This window comes from Pteronotus mesoamericanus, unplaced genomic scaffold (assembly GCF_021234165.1).
Source record: "Pteronotus mesoamericanus isolate MK-2021 breed Mesoamerican mustached bat unplaced genomic scaffold, CSHL_Meso_final contig_90, whole genome shotgun sequence".
Lineage (NCBI taxonomy): Eukaryota > Metazoa > Chordata > Mammalia > Chiroptera > Mormoopidae > Pteronotus > Pteronotus mesoamericanus.
In genome coordinates this window covers 21,550,527-21,578,390 of record NW_026555277.1, presented here as the reverse complement: position 1 = coordinate 21,578,390, position 27,864 = coordinate 21,550,527, and the positions used below count along the sequence as shown (strand labels likewise).

Genomic DNA, 27,864 nt, shown 5'->3' with positions numbered 1-27,864 from the left:
GAAAATAATTTGTTTAGATGGCATTTGAAAAACTCTTTGGGAAGGCATGTACTTTTAGTGTTGTTCCTATATTTCCTTTGTACCCTGGGCAGCATAGGAAGTGGGTGAGGATGGACTTGGGTTTGAATCTTAGATCTAGGAATTACTAGTGCTATGACTTTGGAAGTTTACATATTTAGGGCTGAATTTATTGCAGAAGGAGGATAATAATAGCACCTATTTCTTTGAGTTGTTAAGAGGATTAAATGAGAATATGCTTTAAAGCACTAATCAACCCTGACTGGCCTCGCTCAGTTGGTAGAACGTTGTCCTGCAAAGCAAAAGGTCACTGCTTAGATTCCCAGTCAGACCACACGCCCGGGTTACAGGCTAGCCTCTGGTTGGGCCATGTGAGAGACAACCGACAGTTGTTTCTCCCTCTCTTTCTCACTCCATCTAACAATCGATCAATCAATCAATCAATAAAATCTTTATTAAAAAAGCACTGATCACAGAATCCATTTTCAGAATTCAACACATGCTGGCCATTATTATTCCATTCTTGTTCCTTTCTCGTAGTGATGACTTGTTCACTATCAAGAAGCCACTATAGGGAAAATAAATCATTAAAAATTCCATTTATTAACCTTTTAACATGAGCCATTTGAGATAAAATGATAATAGGATTGTTATCCATTTCATCAAAAACCCAGAGAAATGGCTCTTTCCTGGCCTTACTTTCTCCCTGTTTAACTACTTTATTTTCCTTTCCCTACTTTATGTGCACATCCTGTATGCAAAACATATTGCTGGGTGTTGTGATGGATGAGAAGAAAAAGCCTGATCTTTGCTCTATATCATTTTCAGATGTAACAGAGCAGATGGTTCCAGTTACAACCAGTGTTATAATGGAGGTAAAAAAGACATAAACTAAGATGAGAACCAGTTAGCGTCAGTGTGGCTAATGGAGTCAGTCGATTTTGGACAGAGCTTGGAGGGATGGGTTATGCAAACAGGCATGGAAAAAGCAATTCAGAAAATGAGTCTATAACTGAATTTGATGCCATTTTCAACAGTCTTTCAGAGCCCTTGGGAAATGTGTTATTTTGAATTTAAGTAGAAGGGCCAAATGGCTATCAGGTTAGCCAGTGATTCAGCCTGGTAGGATCAGGTGCATTCTGGAGAAAAGCACGGTTTTAAGTGTTTAATATAATGGAAGCTGCATTTACTAATGCACTTATTGATGGTCGCCATTAAAGAACGACCAGATTTAGACAGAGATGTATGTAGGTTAAGGAGTATTTCTGAACGTAATAAAAGTCTCCAGGTTACCTCATTCTCATGGTGTTTCCTTCATGCACTTGTCTATTGCTTCAGGTCTGCCTCACTCACTCACTCAGATTTTGCACGCAGCCAAGTTTTTCAGGTTGATATTTGACAAAACCTTTTGCCGGGTTTTGCTAACAGATGGTTCTCAGCAGGGTTCAGAAAAGCTGGATCAGTATTGTTCTGTATGCTAAATGTTTCTTTTATTGCGTATTTACCAGGACTTGGCTCTCCATCGCAGGTGTTTGCAATTATAGTTAGTATTCAACTGTGGACTTTGTTGGTTTGCTTTATGGACTTACCTTACTGAATGCTTTGCTTTATAATATTAAAAACCACAAAAGGATTTTTGACACATTAGAGGTTGTTAGGCATCTAATTTCCAACGATGAATGTTTCTTTTTCCACCAGTGTGAAAGCTGGGAGCCCTTGTTAGAGCAGTCCTGTTCCCTCAAGAAGATGTGAGACCTCGTTTGAAAACTTTGGCACTGCCCCACTTTTCCTGAAAGAACTCTAGGATGTGAGACCAGGGAGACAGGAGGTTAAATGAGAAGGGCTGGAAAGCAAAATAAGAACAGCTGGAATTCATTAGTTAGAATCCAGGGTCACTAGCTAAAAAGGCAACTGAAAGCCACGTGCAGAAAAACTGAGCGAGTAATGCAGACTTCTTTAAAAAGCCTTGAAGAAGCAATTACTTTTCCTGAACAGTTTGGCTGGACTATGATATATCAGCCAAAGATTAATTGAGTAGGATGTTACTATATGTACAGTCTCTATATAAGTAGAATACATGTGGCAGTTTATTAATCTAGTCATTTGGAATACTATTTGATCTTAACATGTAATGTTATGAAATTAGCAAGAGTATGAACAGCACTAAGGAAACTGTATCTTAATAATACCCATGCAAGATAATTTTCATGTTACCACTTTCAAAATTCTCTTAACTATCTTTAAAAATAGATCTTCTTCTTCTCCTAATATGTAGCTGTAATTCAAACCAAATCTCTGATTCAAAAATTTATGCACTCTGTGCATTCATTCTACAACTATTTATTGAGCACCTACTGTGTGGCCAGGCACTCTGTTGGCTGCTAGGTACACAGTAGTGCACACTATAGACATGTTCTCTACCCTCATTCTTTTGCTAATTAAGAAGATTAGCTACCTTCATAGCAACTTATAAAATCTTTCTTAACTAGTTCTAGAATTATATTTTAAGTCTTTATTTTTATAACTAGGAGAAAACACTGTCATTAGAATAGACGGCTATTTTAAATTTTTACATAAGAACATGTTCCCTAGTTTTATTAATCTGTGTCCCAGTATCTTAATAATGTGCAATATTTTAAATATCTTCCTATAACATTAGAAAGTTTTGGTTTAAACCCAGGACTTTCAGCCTGTTAGCAGCATTTGTTTAGGAAACAGTCATGTAACTAAACTTTTTTGAGGACCAGGCATTAGACACAGTCTCCCCTGCACATGCATCATCTTGTTTTAAAACCCTTATGCCAACTCTTGGAGGTAAAGAGTGTTGTTGCTGTAGTAGAGATGAAAGTATCCAAACTTCAGAGGGGTTAGGTAACTTGTCTGAGATCTCAGAACTAGGAATCACAGTTGTTAGGTAGTAGAATCCAATCCCTTCTATTCAAAATCCTTCCTACTTTATTGTGATAAATTTAGAGGGCCTTAACTCAAGCATTTCTTCTGCAATAGTAAACATAAAAATCTATTTTTATAATACATTTTGTATAAATGTTAAGCAAAATGCAGAAGAAACATTTTAAAGGAAATAATATATAATATTGTATATTTGTCAATTCTGATTCTGTCATGGATTCTACAGCACCAGTAATTGCAGTGTTTAAATTAGAAACAGTTTTAGCCAAGAGTCTTTTAAGAGCATTCTCTAGTAGAAAACATTACAAAGTAATTATTCCCAGTCCATATATGCAAAAACAGCCAAAAATAGACTAAGAAGCCTCCCTAAGGTCATACAGTGAGGTACAGAATACCAATTAGAACCGCTGACTCATGGGTTACCACAAATAGATTGCAGCAGGCCAGGCTGACAAGAAGTTCTCCATTGAATGCAATCAAATCACATCACAGACATAGCATATTTATATGTGCATAGTTACATTTTTATAAAACAAAGTGATGCCAGGATGATGCTATGTGATCAAATTATAATTCCAAAGAAATCAGATAATAACTACTTACCTAACATTTGTCTTAATATTTATCTTGATTTCTTTTCTTGGAATGCATAACTGAACTCATTGACTTGATTTGTGACACCCAGACCATAGAAAATGTAACATCAAGAACTACAAACTCTTAATTCAATGCACAGTGGGGGTTGGGGTAGCAATTGACTCCGTTATTGACTTCTACATAAACTCATTACAACTGTCTGGGCTTCATTAGTTCACAAGCACTTATTGAGCACCACATGTGAGGCCTGTGCTGGGTACTGAAGATGCAAAGATAGGGACAGGGACAGTCAATACCCTCAAGGAGTTCGCAGCCTAGAAAGAGCTTTGACTACCACACACTCACTATATGTAACTGTGCCCTAGAACTTTGAGAGTCAGCCTTGTTCTTTCTGGTCATGATCATCTTTTACTTTTCCTTCTACCAGAGGTGTCCAACCCCTGGCCCGCAGCCTGCATGTGGCCCAGGATGGCTATGAATGCAGCCCAACACAGAATCATAAATTTACTTAAAACCTTTTTTTTTCTCATCGGTTTTGTTAATGTTTGTGTATTTCATGTATGGCCCAAGACAACTCTTCTTCCTCCAGTGTGGCCCAGAGACCCCAAAATATTGGACACCCCTGAGGAACTTTAGAGTCTAAACTAAAGCAGAACAGTACCAAATTTTTATGACTCATTGCTCTTGCAAAGGATCAATTTTTACAAAACTTAACCAAACCACAAACACCAATGAAAGGAATGAAAACAAGAAATTAAATATTCTGATATAATTGCAAGATGAAAATAACTTTTTTCTAAATTATTAAATATCTTACATATACGAGAATCAAATTAAATTCCATGTAATGTTAAACCAGTTAGTCATATTAAACACCTTTTTGGGGTATTTAAAATAAAGAAGCACTTCGCATTTTTAAAACAAGCTTAATAACTTTAAGGCTGGATCATTTTTCTTGATCTTTGGGATTATGTCATTTTCTTCAGGTTTTCTCTCTGGCTTTTCTGGGTGTTCTCAGGATCATACCAAGTTAACATACACAGAATTCTTACAACAATGCCTGGCATACAGTAAATGCTCAATGAGTGTTAGCTATCATCGTCATCATTATCATCATCATCATCATCATTATCAAAGTATTTTGGAAGCATTCAAAGATATTCCATTGTGATTCCATTTGTCTGGAGCTTTAAAGACTCTCCAGTTTATCTTTGTGTCTTTTCCTTGAAGATAAATGAAAATTAGTAGACTTAGAATATATGAATTATAAAAGCAATAATTTTATAGGAATCAGAATGCTCTGATTTTCAGATCTTCCCCTTCTCAGTTGGCTTTGCATCCCTTAGCTGATTAGCCTGCAAAACACATCACATCCTGCTGTGAAGTTTATGAGGCAGCCTTGAAATTAGTAGAAAGATCTTTCCTTTCTGGGTTTAGACCCACACATCTGAAGTTACAGGCATTTTAGATACCTCCAGTGGATGGACCAAACAATATACCAACACCATGAAAGAAATGCTTTAAGCATCATCTACTCTTTCATGTAAATTCTCTATTACTTATCATCTAAAGTCACAGTTTCCATGTAAGTATTTCAGTAGTTCTGGGGTGTTAAAAAAAAAAAAAACAGGTGTAGACATGACCATAACAAACATAACATTTATAATCTAATAAGGAAAACAACTAAAAGAAACAAGAAATAAAAGTATCTTCAGCATAAATACCCTATACCAACCAATTATAGGTATAGAAATGATATTAGGCAATTAGTGCCCACTAATTTCAGGGTAAATGCTTATAAATGCTTATAGACCAGACATTGTTCTAGACACTGAAGACACAGCAATAAGCAAAAAGACAAAAGTGCCTGTTTTCAATGGGGTTTATATTCTTAAGGGTGGAGACAGACAATAAACAGATATATAATATGTCCATGTAATAAGTGCTATACTATGTCAGGGGTGATAAGCTGTATGAAGAAAAATAAAGCAGGGCACAGGAATAGAGATCACTGGGGAGAGAGGCGTCAGGGAAGCCAAGAGTTGGAGCAGAGACCTGAAGAAATGAGGGAAGAAACACGCAGAGAGCTCAGACAAGAGGGTTGCAGGCAGAGACAAAGGTAATTGTCAAGACCCAGGGAGGAAATGTGTCTGAAAGTGTCCAAGGAACAGGTAGGAGGCCAATATGGCTAGAACTAGTGAGCAGAAATATCAAGAAAACTGTGTGAAATAAAAATTATACCCACTAATGTTAGCAGTGAGCCTTATCCTAAGTGAATGTTACTCTTTGAGCTTTTTAGCAAATGGTAGTATGAAGCCATTATAATTAACAAATCATGCCACCGTGATTTTAAAAATAAACAGGAGTTTTAATGATATATTTAAGTGAGAGTAAACTCTGTATTAAAAATAAATCTAAATATCTTTACAATATTCTTAGCAATTTCAGCTTTACCATATCCTTTTTTTCCCTTAGATTTTATTTATTTATTTTTAGAGAGAGGAAAAGGGAGAGAAAAAGAGGGAAAGAAACATCAATGTGTGGTTACCTCTCATGCACCCTCAACTAGGGACCTCACCTGCAACCCAGGCATGTGCCCTGACTGGGAATCAAACTGGCAACCCTTTGGTTCACAAGCCGGCACCCAATCCACTGAGCCATACCAGCCTGGGTCACATCCTTTTAAAATCTAATTTTGGCACATGTTTTGTAATTATAGGTGGGGTGGCGGCATAGAAAGAGAAAAAAATGAACATAATTTACAAATAAAAATAAACATAAAATATAAGAATGTTTAACTGATGGTCAGAAGTCATTGTAAGTATGGAAGGTATTGAAAACTCCAGCAGAAAGTGACATAAACAAACTTGAAAAAAAATTACATTACAATTGAATACAATAAATAAAACATTATATTAATTTCAGGTGTTACAACATGATTAGACATTTATATAACTTACAAAATGATCACCCGAACAAGTTTAATACCCATATCTGACACTATACATAATTACTGAAGTATTATTGACTATATTCCATTTACTGTACTTCATATCCCCATGACTGTTTTTATAACTGGCAATTTGCACACCTTAATCCCTTCTCCTTTTCACCAAGCCCTCCAATACCCCTCCCATCTGGCAACCATCAAAATGTTCTCTGTATCTATGAATTGATGTGAACAAAATTTTAAGATAATAATCTGGGAGTGGGGATTTAGTGAGGTTCAAGGTGAAAAAGAAGGGCAAATATTAATTCTTTGTTTTTTGCTTTTAATTTTGTATTTATTTTTTAAAAATTTTTCTATTGTTCAATTATAGTTGTCCCCAATTTCCCCCATTGCCCTCCCCTGCCCTAGCCACCCCCCTTTACCCACATTCAGTTCTCCCCTCACCCACCCCGTTGTCCTTGTCCTTGGATCCTTTATACATGTTCCTTAACTTGACCCTTCCCCGAGACATATAAATAAAGAACAATCTGACAGTGGCAAGCATTAATTCTAATTTACAACTGTGTGATGCTTGACATTTGCCAGGGATCCACGCATGGGATCTGGTTCCATCCTCATGTCGACCCTGTGAAGTCAAGTCAGGAAAGGCATTATCTCTTTTTCATAATGAGTGAACTGAGACTTGGTTGAGATACTGTCCCGAGCTCACTTGGATAGAAAGTGACAGGGCCAAGATTCACAGTAGGGCTTCTGGCTCCACAGTCAACTCTCTGTTAAGACACTCAATAAATATATTTGATAAATTAAGTGATTACTCTTGGCTGAGTGTTGTACCAGATGGTGTGACAGCATCTTAAAGAGAGAGAAAGTCACTCCCTCTATTTGCATATAGCTTTCAGCCTAGGACTAGAGACATTAAACAGATGCCTGTGAAACTGTTTACTACATTTTCAAAGCAATGTACTTGTAAGAGTGAAATAATAAATTTAGCTCATACGGATTCAGAGAGCAAAAACTAAAGTTAGAGTATTAGTCAGTAAAGATAAGTAGGGTTAACGGGTGAAATAGGGCTCCTTGGGTGGCAAGAGGTTGCCAGCTCAGACTAAGGTGAGTAAAGAAGGAAATTAGCTGACTCAGAGATCTGATAACTACAAACTAGCTGGGAGCAAACGATGTCTCCGGAATCCATGTCTGATTTTCTCTGCCTTAGTTTTATTCCCAGGTATTGGTAATCCGGCCAGAGTAGGTCCTGGCAAATCCTACACACTCACCACTCACCATAAGAGAAGAAATGACTTCTATCCTGATGACACCAGCAGAGTAGGGCTTAGGTTTTGTGCCTGTCTCTGAACCAATCACTGTGGCAAAAGGGTGCTGTGCTCTGATTGTACATGCCTGGGTCACACGCCCACTCCTGGGTAGGGGTGGGGTCAGCACCCCAAAAATAGCATGGACTGAGGAGAGTGTCTGCTTCCCCAGAGGAAAATAGAGGTCCCACCACTAGAAGGGAGAATGGCTGCTAGGAGAGCAAAACAACAAAGGATCATTACAATGATAAGATTACTGAAGGAAGCAATTTTGTTCCAAAATTTGAAGGGAACATTTGAATTTGTTTTTCATTTTATAGAACATTGATTTGAGTTTTTATTTGAGTTTTAATTTTTCCTGTCCTTTAAGTCCTTTCTTAAATACATTTTATTGATTATGCTGTTATAGTTGTCTCATTTCTTTCTCCCCTTTACTCCCCTCCACTCTGCAACCCCCTTCCATCAGCATCCCCCCCACAACCCTTAGTTCATGTCCATGGGTCGTACATATAAATTCCTTGGCTTCTCCATTTCCTATCCTTTTCTTAACCTCCCCCTGTCTATTTTGTACCAACCATTTATGCTTCTTATTCCCTGTACCTTTTCCCCTATTCTTCCACCTCCTCCTCCCCACTGATAACCCATGTGTTATCCATTGCTGTGAATCTGTTCCTATTCTAGTTGTTTGCTTAGTTTGTTTTTTTTTTAAGGTTCAGTTGTTGATAGTTGTGAGTTTGTTGTCATTTTACTGTTCATAGTTTTGATCTTCTTCTCTTTCTTAGATAAGTCCCTTTAAAATGTCATATAATAAGGACTTGGTGATGATAAACTCCTTTCACTTTACCTCATCTGGGATACACTTTATCTGTCCTTCCATTCTAAATGATAGCTTTGCTGGATGTAGGTCCTTGCCTTTCATGACTTTGAATACTTCTTTCCAGCTCCTTCTTGCCTGCAAGTTTTCTTTTGAGAAATCATCTATGATAGTCCAATGGGAACTCCTTTGCAGGTAACTGTCTCCTTTTTCTCTTGTTCCTTATAAGAGTCTTTCCTTACATTTAGTCTTGGGTAATGTAATTATGATGTGCTTTGGTGTGTGCTTCCTTGGGTCCAACTTCTTTGGGACTCTCTGAACTTCCTGGACTTCCTCGAAGTCTATTTCTTTTGCCAGATTGGGGAAGTTCTCCTTTAGTATTTTTCCAAATAAGTTTTAATTTCTTGCTCTTTCCCTCCTTCTCACACCCCTGTGATTCGGATGTTGGAATGTTTAAAGTTGTCCTGGAGGTTCCTAAGCCTCTCCTCATTTTTTTTTGAATTCTTGTCTCTTCATTCTGTTCTGGTTGAATGTTTATTTCTTCCTTCTGCTACAAATCATTGATTTGAGTCCTGGTTTCCTTCCTTTCCCTGTTTGTTTCCTGTATATTTTTCTTTATTTCACTTTGCATAGTCTTCACTTCTTCCTCTATTTTGCAACCATACTCAACCATTTCTGTGGGCATCCTGATTACCAATCTTTTGAACTCTGTATCTGATAGGTTGGCTATCACTTCCTTGCTTAGTTCTACTTTTGGAGCTTTGATCTTTTCTTTCATTTGGGCCATATTTCTTTGTCTCAGCATGCCTATTATGTTGGAAGGGGCAGAGCCTTAGGTATTTGCCAGACTGGGGCAATTCACATCACTGCATTGTGGCACTGTATGTTGGGTAGGGGTCAGAGAGAGAACAATGCCACTTGCTCAGCTCTCCACTGGCTTTCAGTCACTTCCCCTGCTACCCACAAGCAAATTGGGCCCTTCTGGTGCTGATTACTGGGTGGGTGGATTTGTGTAATCGCTCCGATGGACACTGTGGGTCGCTCTGATGAACATTCATTCCTGTGAGGCTGGGAGTTTCTCCCACCACCACAACCCCACCAGATTTTTACAGCCAGAGGTTTGAGGCTATATTTTCCCACACTGGAACCCTGGGTTGTGTGGTCTGCCTCGCTCCCTAGTTGTTCCTCCCAGTTTATCTGCACACAAATGTGGGACTGCCTGATCCACCAGCCGCTGCCTCACATGCCCTAGTTCTCCAGCTGCCGCCTTGCCATTCATCCTCTCTGCCCTGGCTGCCCGCCTCTGCCCCTCCCAGCAGTCTGGGTGAATCTTTCTTCTTTAACTCCTTGGTTGTCAGACTTCCATACAGTTCTATTTTCTGGCATGTCTCGTTGTTGTTGTTTTTTTTAAACTTGTTGTCCTTTTGGTTGTGTGAGGAGGCAAAGTGTATCTACCTACGCCCCTAATTTTTCCTGTCTTTTAAGTCTTAAGGACACTGTTTCTTTATACAGGGATGTCCTGAGTTGAGACTCATCATCCTCTTTTTGTGCCTTTTCTGTTCTCTACCCTTCCGTCTTATCTCTGGTACCCCCAAGGATAGCCTTTTAACCTCGCTGCCAGCCACTCACTAGCCGTTTGTGGGGACTTCTCCCCTTTAGGGCTGCCCTTACTGACCTAATAACAACCTGCTACTGAAGATGCAAGAGACAGTCTTCAGCCCTCTCCACTCTTACTATCCTGAGCTCCCAAGCTTGGCCCTGTCCTCCTTTCAAGTTTGTATTTTCTCCTTTGCACAGAGGTTTCCAATTCTCCCTTCAAGAAACACCTTCTAGGCTCTGGCCAGGTAGCTTAGTTGGTTAGAGCATCATCCCAATACACCAAGGTTTTGGGTTTGATCCCTGATTAGGCCACATACAAGAATCAACCGAGAATGCATATATAAGTGGAACAATAAGTAGATGTTTCTCTCTCTCTCTCTCTTCCCTCCTCTCTCTCTCTCAAAAAAAAAAATCAATCAATAAAATGTTTTTGTTAAAATCCCCTCCACTCTTTACAATGTTTTAACAATTTTTCATCCCATGCTCTTATCCCTGCCTTCTACCAGCCCCATCCACCAGCCTTGCTGAGCCCCTGTGGGACTTTGAATTTTAGAAAATGGTCACATGTTGCAAAGTCCTGCTCTAGAAGGCAGAGCACTCCATTTCCTGCCCCCACCCCCAACCCTGTGGCCTTTATCTCTCCAGGCCTCCTCTCCTATAACTCTGAAGCAGAGATGATAAGATTCCCAGAGGAAAGCATTTGCAAAGTGCTCTGAGTGCTTTGATGAAATTGATTGGATAAATGGAAACATATTTTTTTGCAACTGCTCTAACCTATTAAAAAAATAAGGTATGCAAATACAATGACTCACCATTTCACAAATAATGAGGTCCTTTGTAATTTTAAATATTATTTCATAAGAGATTTTTCCAGCAATGAAAAACCAGAATGCTTTATTTGAAATATTTAAAAAATAAATACTGCTTGATATCTTTAAAGCAGTGCTTTCATTATCAATGACTGAATTAGCATTTTGTTTCATTTTTCTAGCTTCTCTTTTGAAGGGTTTGAAACATGCCAATATTGTGCTCCTGCATGACATAATCCACACCAAAGAGACCCTGACATTCGTTTTCGAATACATGGTGAGTTGCCCCAGCATTTTACAAAGCGTGAGGGAAAATCCTGGTGCTTGTATAATGAATCTGTTAATATTTTATGGCATGATAAAATTTTCATTACAATGTGGAACGTGTCATGGAAATTTTCATTATTATGATTAACAGAGCCTATTGTTCTTACGCTCATTCTTTAATCTTGCTTCTTTACCAAATATATTTGCTGTCTTTTTCCTCTCACTGATAATAATAAATACAAATTTTGAGTTTGCCTCCTAAATAAAACTTTTACACTTTTTTAAAATCTATTTTTAATCACTACCTGAGCAGAACCCAACATTTTTTCATCGATACAAATCAAAAGGTTTTTAAAAATTGTATGTAAGTTTACTAAAGAATACCTGAGTTTTGTATTTTTGAGGGGAAAGCTAGTCAAATATCAGCACAAAGAAATCATAAGCTATATGTACTTGACTTGCCTCCAAGAAGAATGAAAAATCCCTCTGTCATCGTGTTTAGTGACAGTCATTTAAGATGAGCATCTCTTTATGCCAAGAAGCAAGCCTCCTTCTAAGAGCAACCAGTTAGAAAGACACACTGTTTGACCTTAACAGTGGGGTTTCAAGAAATCCAGATTATGTACCTTTTGCACCTTATACTAAAAAATCCTGAACTTTGTAACGTCTCTGACAGTCAAATCTGTGCTCTGCTTTAGGGCGCTGCCCAAGCACCACTAACATCAGTCTCTCCACCGTTTCATGCAGCACACAGACCTGGCCCAGTACATGTCTCAGCACCCAGGAGGGCTTCATCCTCACAATGTCAGGGTGAGTACTTTGAGGGTCAGGATCTCTGGCTGGCCCACAACAGGGCAAGAACTCTGAAACAGACTGCAGTACAAAGCAAAGTCCCAAGACACTAAATAAGATGGCCATCACTGATATTCTAGAGAAAAGTTAAAAAAAAAAAAAAAAGTTGCCCCTCAAGAAATGGAGCCATGTTTAGAGGAGTTAAAAATAAATTTTTGCCCCTCAGGAACTAGGCAGCCCGACCTTGTCAGTCATTGCCATCATGCAGGCATATCTCCAGAAGCATAAGCCAATTCAAAAGAATTGCATTAAAAAAGAAGTAGTGAAGGTAGGCCATCATATAATAAATACTTTTTTCAGGGCAGACTACTGTGTTCTGTGATAAAGTTTGTGTTGTATTTATAGTTCTCCATGAGAATTGGCAAACAAACTACTTTTGTTAGATCTTAATTGTTTACTCTTTTGCCTGTGCTATCAGATCCTATTGTCTATGAGACTAGCTTCCTTTTTTCCAGACATTAGAATAGCAATAATAATAAACTTTTAACTAGCTATAATTCTACATGTTATAAGTTTTAGAGACCATTTATTTTATGCTTTTCATTCCCTAGTAGGGGTGTCCAACCTTTTGGCATCTCTGGGCCACAATGGAAGAAGAAGAGTTGTCTTGGGCCATACTTTAAATACACAAACACTAACGAAAATTGAAGAGCAAAAAAAAGTTCTAAGTAAATTTATGATTTTGAGTTGGGCCTCATTCATAACCACCCTGGGCTGTGTGGGGCCCGCAGGCAGTGAGTTGGACACCCCTGCAGGGTTTTATTGGCACAAATTAATTGATTGGCACTTAACCACCTGAGATTTGTATATGATGTACTCGTTCATTTAACTAATAATTTATGTATTCATTTATTCATTCACTCAAGAAATATTTATTGAGTACTTAGTAGATCCTTAGGTTTTACTAATGAATAAGTTGTGTTTTTTTTTTTATTTTCAGTGCACTTAAAACCCAGTAAGATATGTGGACTTAAATAGGCGGTGAGAAGCAAAGTGATAAGGCAATAGACATGTTAATAGGAATATTATGAGAACTCTTAATAAAAGACTTAATCTACTCTTAAAGACAAGGGGGGAAAGGCATGAGGACAGAGGGGTTGAGGACAGTGAAGAAATTTTAATAGCTATTATAGAATGGAATAGGAAACTAGGAAAACCAAGAAAGTCTCTAATAGTGTGTTAACGATTCTAGTGAGAATTAAAATCATTAAATTATCTGCATGATCATGGGATTTTTTTTTAATGGTAGTGCTTAGCAATTCAAGTAGAGGAGAAGAGAAAGCAGACAGTTTGATTGATTTAAAGTTGGGGTTTTGCCAGATAAGTGGGAGGAAAAGACAGTTTGGCAAGAGAATTGAAGAGAATGTTGAAGGGTTAGAATGATGGTCAGTGGCATCTAAACTGAGGGAAGGAAGTGAAAACAGGCAGGTTGCTGATAACTAGGTAAAAAGCAGAAGCGTCAGAAAACTAAACCTGAGATGTTGATTATGTAGAAGAATGGTTGGAGGAAAAAAATAACTGTGAGAAAGATTGTCAGGCTTATGTGATTGACATACCAGACACTGTGCTAAATGCTTAGATGGAACACAGAATCCTGCCCACAAGGCACTCACATCCAAAAACAAGATAAAAGAAATATACACCAATACCATTACAGGACATTGAATAATTCCAAGTAAGAAATAAGACTTGGTATTGTAGACATGTAAAGAAGTAAAATATATTTTCTCATTTTAAGAGGTTTCATTAAGCCAGGACTTAAAAAATACATTGCATTTTAAGAGGCTGAAACAGGGGAAGATGTTACAGGAAGAAGAATTATTTTCACCAAAGGTATAGAGCAGGGAAATAGAGGACAAATTAAAGGAAGAGGACCCCAGAGTTATGGATTGTTAAGGTTAAGGGACAAACACTGCTTTTCAGTCTTCAGGTTGTGACCCATTCGTGTGTTATTAAATCAATATGGTGACTAGCAACCAACAGTTTAAGCAATGAAGTAGCATGGGTGAGAAGAGGATAAAAAATATTTTTGCAACCTTTTGTTCCAACTGAAACTGTACTTAAACGTATGGATGTGAATGCTGGGTACCTGTGTATTTCTTACTGTGGTTGCAGGGGAAAAAAAGTCTTTAAAAACAATGGGTTGATGTAACTTTCTTGTTTTGCAGAACTGCAGTCTAAAGTTTGGAAGGGAACACATTTTGCTCGAGGTTATAGAACCAGCTTTTGCTATTGCTAAATGTGATTCTTGGTTAGGATGCTTTTCCACTGCCACCACATTGCACCTCTGGCCCTGTGGACCTGACATATATTAAAAGACTATATTAGTGAAAGGGGATACAGGAGTCTGGGGGAAAGATTGGGTCGGTGGCTGAGAACCTCACTTTCTAAGATGTGGACTTTATTCCTTAGACATTAGACTCATTAAAAGGGTTTGAGTTGAGAGAGAATGACGTGATCAGAAGGAAATTTATGTAATTGTGGTCTGTGGGATGGATTAAAGAGGGAGAACTGGAGTCAGGGATTCCAGTTGGGAGTTCATTGATGTGGTCTAGCCCAGTGCCTCTCAAACTTCAATGAGCAGAACTACCTGGGGATCTGGTTCAGTAAGGATAGGGTGGGGCCTGAGCTTCTGCTCCTAACATGATTCCAGGTGATAGATGCTGCTGGTTGAGGACCAAACTTTGAGTATCAAGGACCTAGGTAAGAAGTAAAAAGACCTAAGTTATGGTAGTAAAGGTAAGAATGGAAAGGAATATGAAAAACGGAAACAGTGGAGAGTTAGTTCATCCAGGACATGGTGACGAACTGGACATGAGGAGGGACAGGGTGGGGCCAAACATGACTGATTTTGAGTTTGATTGACCAGGAAAATTATAGTTCTATTAATAGAAATAGAAGAAGTTGGTTTGGAGAAGGGGAGGAGTCCTGTTTTAGAAGAGTGAACTCATAGGGAAATGACTGGCAGGCCACGGAAGAGGAGATCGGTGCTCAGGAGGGGCATATGAGCTGGAGATGTAGATTTGAGGGTAACTGGCACAAGGAGTTTTTAGGTAGAGACAAGAGAGTGGATAACCAAAAGAACAAATCCACAAAGGGAAATACTGATGATGGAACTTTTGTCTTTAGGACCTGAGAAGAGGAATAGGACAGCAAGGGACCAAGGGAAATAGCTTTTAAGAATGCAGAGGATCCAGAAAAATGCATTTTCATGGAAGTCAAGGGAAGAGACAATTCTAAGGAGGGTATGGTTGAGAGTGTCACAAACACCAAGGATACAGTTGAAAATTATACTTGACTACAACGACTATGTAGATGTGTGAGGAAAACATGAATAAATAGAAGGATGTATTATGGGTATAGGGAGACAGAAAGGAAGACGTTATCCAATCAAAGCTGATGTGAGTAGGGATGAGTTCCCCATAGTAGAGGCAGCAGTGAAAAAGCTGAGATGACAGAGAAGGCTAGGTATAGTCCAAGAACTGATGATAATTCAGTAAATCTGGAAGTTTGGAATTAGCAGAATTGGGTATGGTTAGAGATGAGGCTTGAGGGGGAAGTAGGAGTCAGAGCATGAAGGGCCCGGCTATGTCATGTTACTCAATTTGAGGAGCCATTAAATGATTTTAAGCAAGGAAGTGATAACTTCAAATTTTCTTTTTGTAAAGCTCTCTCTGATGACTCTGCAGTGAATAGTCGGGGAAGGGGCAATACATTTTTGGGAAATATCATAGTCCCCTTGTTTTTTTTCCTACTCCCACTCCATCCTCCCATTTCCTCTAGTCATTCCCTAAATGCTGTTGTCTGTTAGGTTCCAGCCTTGACACTGAGGCTAATCGGACAACAGTGATGCAGATGTGAGGTGATGGTGGAGGAAAGTGGACATATATGCAATCGATTACTTAGCTAAGATGAACAACAGACAAAAGAGTCAGCAATAATTTTTCTAGCTTTACGTGTTTAGATGGATAATGGCGCTACTCATTGAGAGAGAGAAAGAGAGGAGAAAGTGGATTTCAGAGAGAAACAGTGAGGTAAGTTTTAGACATTCTGAGTTTGAGGTAATTATGGAATGGTCAGACTACATGGGTCTAGAGTTCAAGAAAGAATCTGTGTTGGAGATAAAGGTTTTGGAATCTTCAGACTACAGTTGTTAATTGAGTGGATAAGATGGCTAATAGAGAGTATGTGGAATGATAAGAGAAGAAGGCGCCCTAAGGAATTTCAATATATTACAGATCAGTAGAGGAAGTGGAGGAAGAGGAACACATAAAAAGAGCAGTAAGAGAATTAGGAGAAGAATTAAAGGGTTGTAGTACCAAGGGGAGAGAGCTTTAGGAAGGAAGACATGGTCAACAATGTCAGATCCTGCAAAGAGAAAGAATGAGAGATATCCATTGGATTTCCATAGCAAAAGGCTTTGGTGACCTTGGCAAAAAAAAAAAAACCCAAAACATTATGAATGACTGATCAAAACAGTTGCATATGATGCATATGATAGCAAGACCCGCTGTGTTATCATGGAGTGAGGGGGCTGAAGTTGATTGGAGAAGCAGATCACTGGAGCCGACGAAGTCAGCTTAATTTGTTCACCTGGCCACCAATGTCAAGGAAGTAACAGCTGTGATCCAGGTGCCCAAGTCTTGAGTGAATGATGGAGAGTGGTGGGGAGTTGTGTCGATAAGAGTGAAAAGAGGAGTAGAGGAAGTTGTAGCTGGATGGCAAGAAAGTCTAAGCAATAGGGGGTTTTACTTAAGGGTGGAGAAGCAATGGTTTTGAAGTGGTATGGAGGCATCAGGAGACTGCTGACCCCACCTCCCCGTGATCAAATGTATGAGTCAGCTGTAGGAAAACTAACATCCATTTGAGGATGCTATAGGAAAGCAGTGAAATCAAGGTCCCATTGAGGAAAGGAGCTAGAAGAAAATTCATCAGCTGTTGAGTTGCAGGTCTGGATTTGACACCTGGCCCTGCCTTTTTTCTAGACACATTTTTAAAGTTTCCTTTTTTTGTAGAGAGTTTTAAAACCAGGATGGAGGAGTGAACAGTGAACAATGAAAAAGTTTGGATGCAGAAGGAACCCTGGATACTAGATTAAATAAAAGGAAGCACAGAGCAATATAGAGATGAGCTTATGGGAGGAAAATGAATAGTCAGAGAGGTTTATTTTTTGAGTAGTGACCACAGAAGACATGATGGGAATCATAGTGAAGTTTGCCCGTGTTGGATTTAACAAGCCCAGGGCTTCCTGGTGAGTGGAAGGACTCAGGCTTCCCTGCAGGAGTTGGCTGACTGAAGTGATTGTGTTTTTAAGGGATTCCAGCCCAAATGGCAGTAGCCCAAAGGCATTACATTTTGCTCCCAAGAGTCTTATAGTGTTGGAAACAGAACTAACCCCTGGCGTATGGGATGCCTCTCTGGAAAGAGTCACCCACATATCTGGCTTGATGTTGACTGAAAAAAAAAAAGCAAAACAAACACCGTCAAATTGGGTCATATTTTCAGTGAAGCTTTGGCACTGTTGAAGGAAGAATCCAGGTTGTAAAGGATTAAAGAGTGAGTGGGTGGTGAGCTTAGTCAGCACACACTGCAGTGAGAAGTGTGGCTGTGAAATACCATACCGTAACACCACAGTGCTTACCGTTTACAGATGCTTGCGGACAGACATCTGTGGAGCCAGGAGGAAAGAGACTGAGAACAAGAAGGTGGGAGGCGGGTGTGACTAATTAGTGAGAACAGGCCATCCTTGGGACATGAAAGGCATTTCAGCCTGGCCCACTGAGGAGCTCGGTTTCTGACTCAGTCAGCCAACTCCGTCTTTGCCTGTCATGTTCTAATTTTTGTCTTTTCTCCGGCTTCTCAGGATGGTGTAGTGCAGTCAAGCAGGTCTGGATTTGACACCTGGCCCCGGCTTTTTTCTAGACATATTTGTAAAGTTTCCTTTTTTTTTCAATCCATAAATTGAGGACAAGCACATCTTCCTCAAAGAGTTGTTTAGAGAATTATAAAACGTGGTAGGCATTCAATAAATACTATTTTCCCTTTCTTCCTTCTTCTGTCTCTCTCTTGCTGATCGTGTTTTGCCTTCTATTCCTCACCTGCCTCCATCTCATCTGTCCTTAGTACTTTCCCATTGAAAAACATATTCTATGGCATCTTATCTTTCACCTGAAATTTCAGTTGTTTTTTTATATTGTCTTTTCCATGAACATTATAACCAATTGGAAGGTTTAAATGATGACACAAGAATTTTGTACTTTGGTAGCGTCATGGTTGGATGAATGGAAAAGTAAACAGTGTGTGTGTTTGAAGCACCAAGAAGATAAAGCCTTGGGAAGATTCATAGAACCAGTGAACATTTGAAGGAGAAGTCTCAAGAAATTTTCAGCACTCTTAAATGACTTGTGAAACTGATGTGGGACCTCCATGAAACCTCCACGGCCCCAGCTATGCGATGGTGGGTGAACTCCCCAGCTCCGCTTCAGTCAGACCACGCTGCTCATTACCTCACCTACAACGTCAACAAGCCATTGTTAGATCAGTACAGGTCCGAGCATCTCTGAAGTTCCTGGTTTCCAAGATGTGATGGAAAAAGGGGATTTATCCACACAGCTCTGTGTCTGCTATTTTACCTGTGTCCCAAGGAATGCTGGGGCTGGCCCTTTCTTTGCTAAACTGTCAGAACATGTTCTCAGTTGGCATAGGTCTTTGTAAACACTAATGTTGATGTTTGAATTCTCAATTGCCAGTGGCACTGGAAAATAGCAAAAGACACTTGGAAAACTAAGCATTCTTTTTTTTAAACTTTAAACTTCTATAATGATGGAACCTAAAAATGTCTGGTTTCTGTGCTTCATAATAACATGCAACATTTTAGAATTTGGGCCCAGGGTATATTTTTCCTGCTGTTTCCCCCATCTTCTTTCTTCTCCCTACTATTTACTCCTTGTCCTCTTCTCAATTTTTTTTTGGAGGGGCCTAATTCCTTTTGGTCTCTCTTCCCTCTTAATTTATATTTATTTCCCTTATTTTCAACTTTGAACCTAAGACTTTAAAAATAGGTTTAAAAAGATAATGGTTCCTTTATTTCCTTTTACCATCTAAGGGTCTATTTTCCAGTTTGGTCTCCTTGTGTTGTGTTTTTAAAAGGGTTTCATATCAGAGAGCCTGGAAAACTGAAGCAGTTGTAAACCTTAGTATATCATTTCCAGGTCAACTTTGATCTCATATGCCAAGTTCATCAGTGGGGAAAAAAATTAAATCTCTCACATCTAAATCAATAACTAGTGTTCCAAAGGAAACTTTAAAGTTTTACTTCAGGTTTTTTAAGGAAAGTTAATTCCCTCAATATCAAAGAAATGAGATGTCAGGGAAGGCCAGAATCCCTTTGTTTAGGACATGGGCTACTTATTTGACTTTCCTTGTCCTTTCTTTTCCCTCTAAATATAAATTTTTCCCTCTCTCTGTCTCTCAAGAGACACTTTTACTATATTCTTACAGATGAGTGTTTTTCATTTAGAGGAGAAATCCACATAGTGGCTCAAATCTGTTTAGATAAGGTGTTCATTCCTTCCAGCTTTTCATGTTTCAACTTTTGCGGGGCCTGGCGTATATCCACCACCAACACGTTCTTCACAGGGACCTGAAACCTCAGAACTTACTCATCAGTCACCTGGGAGAGCTCAAACTGGCTGACTTTGGTAAGCTGCCCCACGAGTCTTTTTCTGGGCTGTGAACAATGATGCTTTTGTGTACACATGTTTAAAGCATTGACAAGGTCTGGCCTTTGAAAAGTCGAGGCCCGTAGAGCATGATGCTTTAGAGGATATCAAACTACCATAGAGGAAGTGTGAGGCAAGAAACAAGGAGCTTTTTAGGATTCTATCAAACTCCAGTCTAATCAGACCCTAAAACTTTTGTGCCCCTAATAGCCACTGCCATTTTTGATATAGAGACATCTGTAGGAGTGAACTGTACTTGGTAAGTCTCTGTAAATCTAGGTGGATATACAAACTCCGTCAGAGTAGATGGAGGATATCACAGGATGACTGAATAAAGCTCCAGATTGTCAGACAGACTCGTTCTGCCATGAAGGTCCCAGGACACTTGTTCCTGCTCAATGCTGTAGCTATATAGGTGTGACTGTGAGGCTTTTATTTCCATCAAAGTGATGCAGAGTTCTCTTGAGCGTTAACTGTATCTTTCCATTTTAGCACTTACCACAGTTTATAATCACACACACGCGCACACACCTGTGTGACAATTTGACCCCTCCACTAGACTATAGGCATTATGATGCCAACCTGGGTCCATTTTTGTTTATCATTGTATCCCTAGTGCCTGGCACCATAGCAAGTACTCAATGAATATTTGTTGAGAAGCTGATTCCGTGTGAGCTGAGGAACCACTCTTCTCTGTTTGGCAGACGTCAAACAGTTGTGCTCTAGCTGCAGTACCTTATTCTGAGATAGTAGCTTTCATCTGGATAAGTAAGCATTTAACAGATATTTATTTATCAACTCTCCACAACAGTGACTCATCTGTTGAATATTTTTCCAGCTATAGATCATGTGATTCTGTGAGATCAGTAGCTGACTGGCAAAGTACTCTCATTGTGGAGAGAAGCACTTTGAAACTGACTCATCTGAAGTCCTACCAAACTAACTAATTTGGTTTAGCAATGCCCGCCCTTTGTCTAACTGGGGATTCTGCATTGCAAAAGCGGAGGGTGGCCATGTTAGTATGAACTGAGTTCTGTTGCTGTTACAGAGACCCAAAATCACAGAGCTGTAAATGTGCTAGAAGCCAAGCTTCTTCTCACATACCATCTGACTTAAGCAGTCAGAACTTGGAAGGAGGTCCCCCCATCCCTAGGGTGTTGCCTCAGCTGCATATTTCAAGATGACTCCCACCTCCTTCTCATGACAACCTGGAGGAGGGAGAAAAGGAAGGAACACTTACCCCCTCCATTAAGTGCGTGATCTGGAAGTTCACACATCACTTTTGTTCATACCACATAAGCAAAAATTTAGTCAGGGAGGCTACATCTAGCTGCAAAGTAGGCTATAATTTGAGAAATTCACTTGATAAAGTACACAAGGACCAAGAGAGCAGAGTAGCTTTATTAAAGGCACCCAGAGTTTGTATATTAGTGTTAAAATATTGTTCACTCAGCCAGTTATACCCTCCTTGGTAGAATGTATCACTGTAGTTCTCCAGGAAATCCCAGAACAATGAGCCTATGCTTCTCCTCTTTGGTCAGGTCTTGCTCGGGCCAAGTCCATTCCCAGTCAGACATACTCTTCAGAAGTTGTGACCCTCTGGTACCGCCCTCCTGATGCCTTGCTGGGAGCCACTGAATATTCCTCCGAGCTGGACATGTGGTAAGAGCTAGTGCCAAAATAAATGAAGAAAATGTGAGTCATCCTGCCCTTGAGGGTTACTTTATAATCTGTATTACATTTTTAATAATAATTCTAATGACAATCACATTTGTCTACAGAAACATAAAGTGCTTTCAAATACATAGCTCATGTGATTTTTTTTCAAATCATTCTGCAAGTTTTTACAGTGAAAGAAACTGAGACTCAGAGAGGTCTTGCCCAAGGCATGTTCTGAATCCTGTACCTTTTTATCATGCCTCACCTCCTGGCTCTTTTCTCCAATCTTTAGTCTTTTCTCCTTGTCCTTAGAGAAACACACATACACTCCCAAATCACAGATATGCACACAAACACACACATACATACTCACTCGTCAGTGCATGCATGATCACACATGCCCCGATACAGTTCAGAGTCTGGTGAAAAAGCATAAAGACCAAGAATCAGGAGACCTTATTTTCATGCCAGTTCTACTCCTAGTCAATTTCTCTGGATTATGTTATCTTGAAAAACTCATGTATCCTCTTTGTATCTATGTTCCTTCATTTGGAACGATTTTATTTATTTACTTTTTTTTTTTTTTTTTAGAAATAGGGGAAGGGAGGGAGGAAAAGAGGGAAAAAAAGCAGCAATGTGCAAGAGTTACATCAATCAGTTGGCTCTCCCACAATCTCCCCTGCGCCCCTCCCCCCGCCCCTCCCCCACCCCAACTAAGGACCTGGCTTGCAACCCAGGCATATTCCCTGACTGGGAATCAAACCGACAGCCTTTCAGTGTGCAGGCCGGTATTCAATCCACTGAGCCACTCTAACCAGGAATGTTTCTCCGTTTTTTAAAATGAGGGTAACAAATTCTCCCATGAGGGGCTAAATGGGATTGCACTACAAGTATAAGAACCAGATAGATGCTGTCAAGTAGAACCACGTTGTTGGGGAGGCTCTTGGATTAATGGGCTGCAGTGATAAGTGTGGGATCTCAGGCACTCCCCATTCCTAGAGCAGCAGTGCTATGTTATCTAGACATTATTCCTGAAATATCCCAGTCCTTTGGGGACCACAGTTAAATGTGTGGTGAATGCAGTCTTAGCCGCCTCCTCAAAGGTAACAAAATCCATGGACTTCTTTCAAGACTTAAAAGGTCATATATAGAGGGCCCTGGTTTTTTGTTGTTTTTTTTTAACCAATAATGGATTAAAGAAATTAAACAGTGTCTTAAGAGGCTAAACTAAGCTTTGGATTTCTTAAACAACTGAGAAAGGTGGCAGAAACTTTCCTCCAGTGTATCTGGAGTCATTGATTTTCAAATACCCGGTGACATTTCTGCAAGTATCGTCTGCTAATCAAAGCCCTCCTGACACTGAAAGGCCTTCGATGGGCTCTGGCTTTCTTAGCCCTTAATGATCCCTTTCTAGTGCTTCGCAGACAGAGTGAAACTTTTACTTATCACTTTTAAACTTTGTTTTATTATGGAACATTTAAAACATTAAAAAATGCATATAAAATATATTTACATAAGTGTTTCTCAACAAGGGTCAATTTTGCTCCTCAGGAATGTTTGGTAATGTCTGGAGACATTTTATATTGTTACAGCTGGGTGGGTGGTACTACTGGTACCTAGTGGGCAGAGGTCAGGGATGCTGCTAAACAAACATTCTACAGTACACAGGACAGCACCCCCTACAACATAGATTTATTCTGTCCCAAATGTCACCAGTGTGAAGACTGAGGAACGTGATGTTGATTGGGAAGCATAACAAAGTGAGCACCATGAACCCTCTACCCAATGGAACAACTAGAGCATGATACGGGCACACCCACTGTGTCCCTTCCCCATCAACCTTCCTCCCACAAGAAGGGCTTCTGTTCTGAGTTTTTTCTCTTGCATTATTCCCTTGCCCTTTTTAAAGATAATATTTTTACATTTTTAAATGGGTTCTAAAAGAGGTTGTTTCACCTGCTTTTGAGTTTTTATAAAAATGGTATTATATATTGGTTTTAGTCTTCTGTGACTTTCTTTTCTTTTTTTTTACTCAATATATTTCTAAGATTCATTCATGTTGATCTGTGTAGTTACACTTTATTTCCTGTTGATGAACATTTCATTTAGTTTATTGTCTCATCTGCTCTTGCTATTGTGAGTATACTTGATATTTACATTTAAGGATTTCTCCAGGGTACTTACTTAGGAAGAGATTTGCTGTGTTACAGAGTATGTGAATGTCTAACTTCATAAAATAGTGCCAAATTGTTTTCCAAAAGTGTCTGTAATAATTTATACACCAATAGTGTTATGGGTTATAGTTGCTTATCCACATCTGCACCAACTTTATAATAACGGATTTCTTAATTTTTGCTAATCAAGTGGGTAGAATAGCATGATGTTTGATCTAAATTTGCTAATTACTAATGAAGTTGGACATCTTTTTGTGGATTATTTGCCATTTGTTTTTTCTCTTCTGTGAAATACCTGTTTGTCTTTTATTTATTTTCTTTTGGTCTCCCTGTCTCTGACTGTCTCGCTCTCCCTTTCTCTCCTCCTTTCCTTCCCATTCTTTCTTTATTGATTTATAGGAGTTCTTCTATTCTGGATACTAATCTTTTATCAGTTATGTGTATTGCAAGTAAGTCTCCCCAGTACATGGCTTATGTTTCCACATCTTTACATTGTCTTTATTAACAGGAGTTTTTAATTTTAATATTGCTGATTATAACAATCTTTTATGGTTAGCCCTTTCAATTTTTGTTTATAAAATGCTTCCCTTCCCGAGGTCAGAATGATACTGTCCTGTGCATTCTTTTATAAGTCGTAACATTTCCCCCTCTCACTTTAACTCTTTAATACATGGAAATTGAGTTTTGTATATCTAACCAATCGTCTGATCCCAATTTCTTCAGCTATCTGCTAGGCAAAATCTCTTGTATATCTTATATCTGTAAAAGCATTGGTCTGCTTCTGTGCTCTCTGTTCTTCCCCACTGGGGTCAATTTATCTGTCCCTGTACCAATGTCCCACTGTATTCATTTCTATAGCTCTATATTTGGTAAGACAAGTTTCTCCACTTATTCTTTTTCTAAAGTGTCTTGGCTATTTTTCCCCTTTGATTTTTCATATAAATTTTAGATTCAATGTTTCAAGTTTCATGAAAAATCCTAGTGAGATTTTCATTGGAATTTCATTCGAATCATAGAACACTATGAGAATCATTAACACCTTTGTAATATTGCCTTCCAACTTTTAAACATGGTATATCTCTTGCCCTGACTGGTATGGCTCAGTTGGTAGGGCATCATCCCACCAAGTGAAAGGTCGCTGTGCAATTTCCAAGTTCTGGGTTCAGTCCCTGGTTATGGTGTGAATGAAAGGCAGAAGCAACTGATAGATGTTTCTCTCCCTCTCTTTGGCTTTCCTTTCCCCTCACTCTAAAAATAAATTTTAAAAAATCTTTAAGAAAACATGGGATATCTCTTCCTCTGTTTAGTTCTTTAATGTCTTTTAGTAAAGTTTTATAATTTTCTAAGACCTTATATAACTAAAGCAAAGATTGTTGTAAATCTGTTTCTTTTGTTTATTGTTTCTTTGGTTTCTTGCATATGGTATCTTTTTTTCCATGAGTGTTTAGTTGTTTTTGAGAGTGATATGCTAGTTTTCCTTGGAATTTCATTTGTGGGATTTATTAGAGACCTTGAATAAAGTGGGTTCTCTCAGGGAGATTTACATTTGATTCTGCTAGGCACATTTTTTAATAAAGAACTTTATTAATGTATATTACATATGTGTTGGTCTGCCACTCAGATCTTAATTTCTTGATACCATTCTCTACTAAAAAGAACTAGAATTTTTTGAAGAAATGGTCAATTCTAAGGCTAGGGTAGAAGAAAGTACAAGATAGATCAGGAACATCTCATCGGGTGGGAAAATTTTTTTATAAAGTGATCAAAAAATGATGGAAATGTGTCCAAATGACATGAGAAGCAGCTTGAGGAGATTCTCAGTAGCCAGAGCTGGTGGAATTTAAGCATCAATGTAAATCATTACAGTAATGGATTATAACCCATTGGGGGTAAAAAATATGTAAGTGTATATTAAAGATAGCCAGATGGTAGATAGGTAAGAAAGGAAGCTCTTCCTTTCAGTAAATGCCAGCTAATAACTAGAGAAGAAATGATGGAGTTAGAAAATCACTATTTGTAATATTATAATAGTAACTGGTCCAAACAAGCATCATCAATGCCAAACTAAAGGAAAAGTTTGATGAGGAATGAGATATTTACGTAGCATCAAAGTACCTCCCCTCAAAGTGCATATTAATTACAAAGGAAAAAATAGTAACCATGCAGTAGAGAAATGTGGCAGATGCCACCTTAACCAAGTAATTAGAGATTATATTATCAATAATGAGACTGACTGACATTCTATACCTTGTGATATGATGCACTGAGAAAAATATATTATCATGCAGGTTTTCCTGCAAATGAATGAATGAACGAATGAATGACTAGCATAACCAGGATGAAACCAGAAGAAAACCAGATAAACTCAGTTTGATCAACATTCTACAACATAACCACTGGCCTGGACTCTTTAAGAGGAGAAGGGGAGGAAAAATCTTTCATATCCTTTAGGTTTAGTGGGTGAACCTGCAAAGTAAACTGATGAAAAACAGATTAACAGGAGAAAGGCACACAGATTAGATTTGATGTTAAAAGTATTATGTGGCATGGAGGAGACGGCTTCCTAAAAAGAAAAGAAACATCCTGAAGAAGCAGCTAGGCTTGGAGGCTTTCATACCATTCTGCCAAAAGACAGTACATTGTAAAGCAGTCTCAAGACAAAGGGAAAGGGTGTCTGGACTTTCCAGGGGCCATAAAATGTGGAAAGGTAAATATATGGGGGACCCTACTAGTAAATAGGGGTTATTTAGCAAGGTTTTTCAATGTAGATTTTTCTTGGTGCCATCTCTGTCTCTGGTCATAATGTTGTGCTCCCTGCTGGTTAATGGGCTGGACGATGAGGGGGCATCTGCACAAGGAGGAATGTATGCCCTGCTTTCAGGAGGACAGGGGAAGGCAGAGAGCTCATCCTGTGTTTGCTTTTTCTCAATTGCTTTTAACACAATATAATCCTTATGTCAGAGTGGCATATTTTGGGGTGGCATTTTCTGTTCCCCTACAAGGTCAAGGTTTTAAAAGGCAAAGGCAGGGAAACTGTTTCAGATTAAAGGGGACTAAAGAGACGAGCCAGCTACACATAACGTATGGTCCTAGATTGGACCTTGGGGGAAACTGAGCTAAAGAACACTACTGGGACAAAAGGTGAAAATTAAATATGGTTTGTGGAATAGATAGGGGTATGGGATCAATGTTAAATTTTCTGATTTTGATAATTGCAGTTTGTTATGTAAGAGAGTGCTTTTGTTCTTAGAAAATCCACATAAAAGTCTTTAGGGGTGAAGAGACATGGTATCTGCAACTTACTCTCCACTGCTCCAGAAAAAACAGAGGTAAATGGATGGATGGATGGAGAGAGAGACAGAGACAGAGAGAGAGAGAGAGAGAGAGAGAGAGAGAGAAAATGGTGAAATGAAAGCAGTAAAATGTTGGCAATTGGTGAATCTGTTTGAAGCATATTATTCTTGCAATATTAAGCTTAAAATTATTTTAAAAATTAGAAGTTAGTAAAAAATTGAGAAAAAAGCTTGTGTTTCACCCAAGATGGTAAAAGAAGCACTGGCCCAGTACATGGTCATTGTTTGCAATTATTTGATGTGTGCTCAAGAAGGATGTTTATTCCCGAATTGTGTTGGGTTCAGGCTTTTATATATGTTCCAAAATTCAAGGTTGTTAATTGTGTTATTCAAATCTTTATATCATTTTTATCTGTTTAATTTAATGAAAGGTGTTGAAATTGTTGGTGGCTAACTCCGTTTCTGTTTTTGTTTTTCTTAAGGTAAACTCTCATTGTAGAAAGGAAAGGTAGTCTTGCTGGGGATATAATTCTATATCGACAGTTATTTACTTTCAGAGCTTTGAAGATAGCGTTTCACTGTTTTGTCTTCCATTGTTGCTGTTGTAAATTTGCTTTTAGCCTAATTGCAGCAAAATTTGCTTTTAGCCTTTTTTAAAATTGATTTTATTTATTTTTAGAGAGAGGAGAAGGGAGGGAGAAAGAGAGGGAGAGAAACGTCAATGTGTGGTTGCTTCTTGCACACCCACTACTGGGGACTTGGCCTGCAACCCAGGCATGTGCCCTGACTGGGAATCAAACCTGCAACTCTTTTGTTCACAGGCCAGTGCTCAAAAAAAATCCACTGAGCCACACCAGCCAGGGCGCTTTTAGCCTTATTGTCTTTCTTTTGCAA

General features: G+C 38.8%; 1 protein-coding gene across 2 annotated transcripts in view; it reads left to right on the top strand.

Moving 5' to 3' along the window:
• Positions 1-27,864, top strand: part of CDK15 (cyclin dependent kinase 15) — an 83,532-nt gene that overhangs the window by 8,658 nt on the left and 47,010 nt on the right. For both annotated transcript variants that reach the window (XM_054586207.1, XM_054586206.1), the window contains exons 5-8: positions 11,187-11,281; positions 12,019-12,081; positions 19,700-19,823; positions 21,386-21,506. In XM_054586207.1, the coding sequence (XP_054442182.1) occupies positions 11,187-11,281; positions 12,019-12,081; positions 19,700-19,823; positions 21,386-21,506 (403 nt within the window). The remainder of the gene's footprint in view (positions 1-11,186; positions 11,282-12,018; positions 12,082-19,699; positions 19,824-21,385; positions 21,507-27,864) is intronic.